The sequence below is a fragment of the Pipistrellus kuhlii genome, unplaced genomic scaffold (assembly GCF_014108245.1).
Source record: "Pipistrellus kuhlii isolate mPipKuh1 unplaced genomic scaffold, mPipKuh1.p scaffold_m20_p_7, whole genome shotgun sequence".
Lineage (NCBI taxonomy): Eukaryota > Metazoa > Chordata > Mammalia > Chiroptera > Vespertilionidae > Pipistrellus > Pipistrellus kuhlii.
Window position 1 is genome coordinate 11,327,546 of NW_023425573.1, and position 8,613 is coordinate 11,336,158.

General features: G+C 44.6%; 1 protein-coding gene across 1 annotated transcript; it reads right to left on the bottom strand.

Moving 5' to 3' along the window:
- Nucleotides 1–72: 72 nt before the first annotated feature.
- Nucleotides 73–8,396, bottom strand: LOC118709136 (aldehyde oxidase 4-like). The gene is made up of 7 exons (XM_036421034.2): nucleotides 8,304–8,396; nucleotides 7,262–7,314; nucleotides 6,762–6,876; nucleotides 6,522–6,587; nucleotides 4,551–4,736; nucleotides 2,075–2,242; nucleotides 73–544 (listed from the first exon to the last, which is right to left on the bottom strand). Exons 1-7 carry the CDS (start codon nucleotides 8,358–8,360, stop codon nucleotides 491–493), a joined length of 699 nt encoding a protein of 232 aa, XP_036276927.1. The 5' UTR covers nucleotides 8,361–8,396; the 3' UTR covers nucleotides 73–490.
- Between the last annotated feature and the right edge of the window lie 217 nt (nucleotides 8,397–8,613).

Below are 8,613 nucleotides of genomic sequence, written 5' to 3' on the forward strand. Positions count from 1 at the left end.
TTCTATTAAGATAAGACATGGACTAAGACAAAACCCCTGAAGATGCTGTAGATCTTCAGGATAACGCAAATGAAAAGAAGAATTTTGATTTTCTATTATACCTTTTAGTGAAAATTTGTATCCTGAAACATGATCATGCAGTGACCAAAACTACAGAGAGTGATTAAAAAATGCTAAAATTGCCCTGACTGGGTGGCTAAGCTGGCTGAAGCGTTGTCCCATACACAAAAAGATAGTGGGTTCAATTCCCAGTTGGGGCACACATGGGAGGAAACTGTTCCATGTTTCTTTCTCACACCGATGTTCCTCTCTTTCACTATACCCGTTCCCCTTCTCTCTAAATATCAACAAAACATGTCCTTGGGTGAGGATTAAGAAATAAAAAAGCTAGAATTATCATTGATATTTGGGAAATACCTCATTTATTGCTCTGATTTGAGAGTTTTAAGGGCAATCATAAACTCTTTCATTTCCTAAAGGAAAGACAAGATTAAGACACCCGGATGGACCAAGGTGTAAATGTTGAAGGATCATCTCTGGGAATCTGAAAAAAACAAAACAAAGGCAGATGGTTACTAATACAGTGTTGTTATACTGAACAAACAAAACAGAAACAGAGAACAAACTGATGACTGTCAGGTGGAAGGAGGCTTGGGGGCTGGCTGGGTGAAAAAGGTGAAGGGATTAAGAAGTATAAATTGGCAGTTACAAAAGAGTTATGGGGGTGTAAAGTATAACAGAGGGAGTACAGTGAATAATATTGTAAGAACTGATGTATGGCATCAACTGGGTATGAGAGGTATGGGGGGGGGGAATCCCTTCATAAGTTATACATATATATGTACACCTGAAACTAATATAATACCGAATGTCAACTGTAACTGAAAAATAAAAAACAAAACAAAAAAAGTATTAAATGGGTCAAACAAGAAAATCTGAAAATCACTGCAGTAAAATAAAAGCTGAAATTCAGAGCCGCATAAATAAAAAAAATGTCCGAATTCTGCTGGCATGTTCAGCTCTGTCCCTCTACCATGCCTCCTGGGGAGCAGCCAGCATCCGTGACCAGGAGACCGAAACCCCCCCTCTCAGACCCGGAGGGGGCAAGACCAGGGAAGCAGCCTGGGTCCTGATGGCATCACTGGACTGCACTGAGCTCCAGAACTTCCTTTTGTTTCAGAAAAACAAATCTCTTTTCTGTTTGTTATATGAAAAATGTAATTCGGAAGAAAAGTTATTTGTTTTTAAAAAGAACAAGTCAGTATCCATTTTATTCTTACCAAAATCTAATTAATTTTCACATTTCTTGAGTCATAAATCTCCTCATTCTCATTATGTTTAGGGATAAAATGCATCTTAAACCCAGAAGCCCTGTAATGTCAAAGGCCTACACTGCAGTCTAATGCTATACCAGACTCAATTACGGCTGCAGTAAGCAGTTGAATATAGAAATAGTCTCTGATCGTTCTAGAAGTATTTTCAGCAGCTGAAAAATGAAACTGTGTTCTGTGAACATGTGCCCAGTGACTTAATATTTTCATAAAAATTTTTTTTATTAGTTTGCTTGAAAGATACTTTTCAAATAATTGAGTAGATCAGATATATATTTAATCTAATTTGGTTATTGAAGGAATTCAAATACCACATCAACTCCATTTTGACCAAATTTTTAAAAAATAACCTACCATGCCCATTTGCTATTTTTTAAAAATTTATCTTTTTTGCTCAAAGTTTTACAGATGTCTCCCCCCCCCCTTTTTTTTTTAAATCAAGGAAGAAATAAAAACCTCCTGGAAACAAACGAAAATATATACCATTTGCTATCAGCACTGACTCAGTAGAGTGTGCTTTTTTTTGCAGCTGGAAACAATGAAATATCATTTTAAGAAGTTCACTCACTTTACAGGCAGCTGCTTTAGAGCATCTAGGAAGTAGCAAGTGGAGGAAAAAAGAGAATTTCCATTGAAAAAGACGAACCTGCCCTAGAATTCGGTCACAGATACCAAATTCATACCGATAACCTGAAAGCCATGGAAAAGGGACCCCAGCAGGGGCCTCTCCTCGCCATCCTTACCATGTCGGTGAACTGATCCACACAAGCCATCCGAATCTCCTCAGGCGTCGCCGGGCTGTTTAGGAGGAAGGTGTTGGCCAACCCCCTCTCTCTGCGGGCAGCAGCCACTGCATCGTAGATGGCGAATAACACGGAGTTTCCCATGAACATTCCAGCCTCACCCAATCCCTGAGAAGGAAGGCAGAAGGCATTCAGGAAGGCATGGCTCCTTCAGGACTTGTCATTTGTGTTGACACACATGTGCACTCGCACACTCTCATGCACACTCACCTCCTTCGGCTTTATAACTCTCAGAGTGCGGTGCATCTGAATTGCCAGACCTCCCCAGACCCCCAATGCCGATTGGTGTGTGTGGGGAGTAGTTAATGAAAATGCCCCAGAACATCAGGGTGGCAGGGCAGCTAACAACACCTGTTCCCCTGTGCAGGTTCAGAAAACCAGAGCCCTTGGTGCCCTCTAGAGTGCTTCAATTTGGCCTCTGGACCAGCGATTTCTACCTGGTGTGTTGTGGCTGAAAACCGCTGCTCTAGGCCATTTGTGTTTAACTCAAACCCTCAGCAAAAGAACCACAATCTTTGTAGCTGAGCTTGAAAGACAGTGAGGTGTTTGTTGCCTTTCTTTGTGCTCACTTCTCTGGTGAATGCTGGATGCTTTTGAATGAACAGTGTGAGGGCATTATATTTTAAAGAAACCTCCCTTGCTTCTTGTACTGATTTTCCTTCTTTCTTCCTTCAAAGGAGTCTGGTTCTTGTTCTGTGTCCAGGGCCTTAGTAGAGAGATGGAACAAAAAGGGCCCAAAGCAGATAAAGACTACCCTGGGCTGTGGCTTTTACTCTGAGGCAAATGTGGAGGAAAAGGTGGAGCTGGCAAAAGAAGGGATTTCCTGTGAGGTGAGGGGAGGTGGGGAGGGGGGCGAGAGCAGAGAGGTCCTGTGCCCTCTTTGGAGCACAAATGGCCCCAACAGGCGGGGTTGTGTTAGGACAGTCTTTAGAGATATCCCTGGCCAGAGTCTGTGCAGACGTGGAGAGAGGACCTATTCATATAGAAAGTCTCATCTTCCTCCCAACTCTGACTACTGGGAAACAGAGGTAGTCTCCTGAAAACCTGAGGTTAAAGTTGCCATGTGTCTGGCCAGATGTGGGCTCAGAATGGCACTGCGGTTGGAGAAGTTGTGCTTTTGTACATGTGTTGGAGAATCTTTGCTGCAAGTCTACATGGGCCAGTTAGACCCCAGGGCCATGGAGCGTGTGCGTCCATGGCTATTTTTTATCAATGGCTATTCACACCTCAGAGGAAATCACCCTCACTGAGAAATTTGTTTGAAGCCCTTTATAACTTGGGGAGAGAGTGGGCAGAGGCAGTAGGAGCAAGAAAGGGCTGAGTCTGGAGGACATGTGGGAAGGGTGCAGAAAAGAAGGCTCTGGGCTGGGGAAATTGGCCTACAACTTCAGCTTTACCTTCCAGTGGCACTTAGCTTCATGATTCAAGATGTTTGACTTCTTATTTTATTTAAATATACTGAGTGGCCAGATTATTATGATCTCTGAATGCATAATAATCTGGCCACTTAGTATATATCCTTTATAATAAAAGTTTAATATGCAAATTGTCCCCTCAACCAGGATTCCGACCAGCAGGCAGGCTAGCCAACCGCCCATGTCCCCTCCCCCTGGTCCAACCCATGAATGAATTCATACATCGGGACTCTAACACACACACACACACACACACACACACACACACACACTGACACACTGAGTGGCCAGATTATTATGCCTTCAGAGATCAGCATAATCTGACCTTTCAGTGTATATTTCATGATCTTTCTCAAGAGTGAAGACTCCACTTGGGGTTCTGAAGGCAGTGAGTACCACTCTGCCATGAGTTTGCTCTCCCCTCCCCCATCTCCCTCTGGGCCCTGCAATTCCAAGGAGAAAGCAAATTCAGGGGACTGTTTCATTATTTCTTGAAGGAACAGTTTATTATGGGATGAACTGTGCTCCCCTGCAATTTAAATGTTGAAGTTCTAACCGCTAGTAGTCAGTATGTGACTATAATTGGAGATAAGGTCTTTAGAGAGGTAATTTAGTTGAAATGAGGTCTTTAGGATGTGCTTTTAAGAAAAAGAAATTAAGCCGAGAAAGAGAGAAAGAAAAAGAGAAGAGAGATAGAGAGAGAGAGAGAGAGAGAGAGAGAGAGAGAGAGAGAAGGAGAGGGAGAGGGAGAGGGAGAGGGAGAGGGAGAGAGGGAGAGAGAGAGATCCGACCCATGTGCCATATACAATAGAAAGATGATCATGCGAGGACACAATGAGAATGGCCATCCTCAAGACAAAGAGAAATCTCCGAATAAATCAAGCCTTGATCTCATACTTCCAGCCTCCAGATCTGTGAGTAAATATCTGTTGCCTAAGCCACCCCAACTGTTATTTTGTTTTGGGAGCACTAGCAAACGAATAGAGGTGTTGCATTCTTACCTTGGATGAGTAGATGGCTATGGGATTTCGGGACCACACCAAAGTAACATAGAACTCTTGCGGTATTTCTGTGACAGTGGGGATTTTGTAGTCTTCAGGACCCCGAGAATAAAGCACACCTTCCGGGGAGTATTTCAGTTCTTCTATAGTATATAATCCCATGCCTTGGATAAATGCTCCTTCAACCTACAGGCAAAAATGGCACAGTTTATAAACATATGATGTTGGTTGAAAATGTATCCCAATGTGATTGCAAATGGAGCTCTGAACCATACATAGTAAGTCATTCTTGAAAGCATTGCAGAGAACTTACACAGGATCTTTCAGCATCTGGTGCTTGCCATCCTGCCTGGCCCTCTAGACTTAGCTCTTCTTGCCCAGGTACCTCACATTCCAGGGACTCAGCACTCGTCAAGTTCTGGGGGATTCTCCAAGCCCACCAGATTCCTTCAACCCTCCAGTTCTTTGTAAAGGCAATTTCTCTCTTTACTGCTCCCCACCTCAGCTTTTCCACTTGGCAAAGTACTGTCTCTCTCTCTCTCTCTCTCTCTCTCTCTCTCTCTCTCTCTCTCTCTCTCTCTCTCTCTCGTTTCACTCTGGCTCTCAGTGGCTTATAAATATTATGAGGTCTGGCTTTAATTAAAATAAATACGTTTTATTAAATGCCATTTGAGTTCTATTACCTACAAACTATTATACTCTGAGAAAAAAGGTTCACAGTCCCCTATAAAGGGGTTATCTGCCTCAAGGTTAAAAAACTGAAGGAGAGTTACATGTTGCATTCTATTGAATTGTAAAATTACAGAATGAAGTAAACAAATCTAAATGCTAAATGTGGATACTTCCAAATGCTTGTCCCTAAAGGAAAGGATTCAAATTCAAGAGTTCCCATCTAACACATTGCTGGTTTTTCTTTCCTTTTCCAATGGGACAAATGTAGAGTTTTTCTGATGATAACATTTTTCTTTTGGCCTTTGCTTAAGCAACAAAGAAGCAGGAATAAGCTGGTAAGAGCAGATAGGAAGGAGAAGGAGAGGTGGGGCCTGAGGCCAGCTGTGGGTGTCAAACTTTACAGAATCTCAGGTGCAGGTTAAATGGGCAGATTACACGTTCCCGCCCACCAAGCTTCTGATGGAGAAGTGGGCCTGGGTGGGCACAGAGACCCACATTTCCAAGAAGCACGGTAGGTGCTTTCCATGCTGAGTCGGAGGACCGCACTTTGAGAAACACTGAGGGACCAATGAAACGGCCCCTCAAAAAGCCCATTGGCCAACCTCGGCCAGCCAGCTCCTTAGGACTCAGGAAGGCAGGAAGCTGTTGGCAGATGAAACCACATTTCTGTCTTTTGGGTTTGAAGCCAAGTGCTCAACCTGTCCAGCTCCTCAGGTGTAGGCTGGGGCCTGGTTGGCAGGTTCGGGAAGCACTGATGCGGCTGGCTTTATTTTGAGTAAGAAGGCTACCGGGGGAATAATGCAAAGCTACAACAACAGCAGAAAAGGCTTTCATTCAAAACTTAAAAAGGCTTTGAGTGTGTTAATTTACTTGTGAGATCTAAATCAGAAATTCAGCCAGAGAGAAATTGTTTTTTTAAGCATTTCTTTCCCCCTTATAGTTCTCTATATTGTTCAGTCTACTTAAATTCATGTGCCTATGAATATGAATGGGGCTTTATTATTATGCATTTATATAATATTCCCTAATTATAAACATCAATGTTTGTTGAAGAACATTAGAAGGCAGGGAGAATTATAAGGCAGGATAAATGACACATATTTCTGCCACGTAAAGACAACCACTGCTAACTTTTTCTTGAAATTTCTTTCAATTTTTTATCTATTTGTGTGTGTGTGCAATACATGACATATACTGCAGAGTACCTGTAGCAGGTTTAAGCATTTGGAGAACTCTGGGAAATAATGTTCTGAATGGAATTGACCCAAAGTCCCCTCGGGGCAGTCTGGAGCCACGCACCTGCCCGATGTCCAGGGCCGGGTTGATGCTGCAAGCGGAGTCCATGAAGATGTCGGTTCTGAGGAGCTGCGCCAAGAGAACACGCAGGATGGAAAAGATCATTTAAAAACAGATCTTCACTGCATCTGTCTACCGGCCCCCGGGTCCCACGGGCAGTCAGGGTGATTATTATCCACATAGAAAACGCGCCCATAGAAACACTCTCTCGGTGACAGTGGAGAACACCCACCCCCTCTTTACCTTGTGAGCCCCAGTCAGACAGTCGACTTCCACCTCAGAACAGACTGCTCCATAAACAAAGTATGGCCAAGGCTCCCCTTCCCCCTTCTCCCAGTCCATATAGGTCTGGTAGTCTCTGCGAAGAGAAACCCGAGGGAAAGAGAGGCTCCTTCCCCCCTTGAGGCCTGATCCCGGGGGGCGCTCTGGGTCCTGGAGATGAACAGAGTGCTCACCCCAGCACCGAAGGCCTCCCTGACCGCCCTCCCCACAAGGGTTCCAGCCCAGACACTGAAGAAGGCCCATTGGTGTCTGAGCCTTACTCTCCATCACGCAGCTACTGTGCTAGGCCATGGGGGTATCCCCCCTTGGCCTCCCCGAGCTCTCCTCCCGCACCCCTGCCCATGACTGAAGGGCTGACACGGGGCAAGGCTGAGCGCCAGCAACCAGCAGGTATCTGTGCACCAGGAGCCCCGCCATCCCTGCCTAAGTGTAATCTAAACCAACGCAAAAGCATCCTTTACCTGAAGTACCCCGTAGAGGACAGGCTGATGGATTCCTTGTAGGCTGTTTCAATCTGAAAGAGATGGTTGATATGAAGACATGTAAGTGCGGGGACAGCAGTGGAATTCCGTGCTGGGCTCCCCTCCTCTGTTTGCAGCACCCTCTGCCCTTCACCCCGAGCGAGACTGAGGCCGCCTATAGGCACAGGCCGTGCTTCCCCAGGGCGGCGCCCTGGGACCCTCCAGAGCCGCACGGGGTCAAGTTTATTATTTTTTCTCCCTTTTTGGCTTTTTAAATTAGAGAGAGGGAGAGACTAGGCCATATTCTTATGCAATAGGCGTGTACACAGGTAGGTGTATATATACATACACATATTTAAACACATATATGCGTAAGTGCCTATGTGTGCATGCATGCCTGCATGTACCCCGTTTCCCCGAAAATAAGACAGTGTCTTATATTAATTTTTTCTCCCAAAGTTGTGCTAGGTCTTATTTTCAGGGGATGTCTTATCTTTCTATGAGCTAGGTCTTATTTTTGGAGGATGTCTTATTTTCGGGAAACATGGTAGTATGTATGTATTTTCACCCTGCTTTTTTCCATGTCCTTTGGTTGGCTGTCTCAGTATATTACATCAGCTTCCCTGCTGGAGTACACTGGGTAGAGCTGGAGATAATAATAATGATGAGAATTGAGATAATTATTATTAAAAGCAGAGTAACCTTTTGGTATTTGGTATTTGCCGTGATCTCCATTGCTCTGGTGGGAAGCCCAGGCCCTGCAGCTGGGAGGAGCCTGTGCTAAGAGGGCGGTGACAGTGAAGGGTGTTCTGCCAGGTGTGTTCTAGGGCAGAGCGAGGCCGCTGTCACGCAGTTAGAAACGAGGCTCCTCAGTGCAGCCACGGGATGAACACAGACTCCCTCTCCCTCTCAGAAAAGCAGAAGCGAGTGCTAGTAAATGCTTTGCTTCTTGCGTGGGCACCGCCAACCAGCCACACTGAGGGCTTTACCTCCCCATCCAGATGCATTTGCCTTCTCGGGCAGGGTAAGGCGGACCACTCACCCAGTCCTCCCACTTTCCCTCCGGGTTTTTCTTGATGACTGGCTTGAGTCGGGCCATGAGAATTTGGCAAGCGTTCTAAAAATAAGAATTCGAAGTGACTTGAGAAATGAAAGGCACAGGGAGTAGCACAATATTCAATATTCAAATCAATTCAAACGTAGATGCCAGTTTGTAAACCTGCTTCCTAGTCCTCTAGGCGGAGTTTCTCAAACTTGAACAATGTATGGAACCCCTTTGAAAGAAACAAATATTCTTGTGGATCCTGCAGTGTTAAAATTATTTTTTATTATAATGTTGTTTAAATACATGC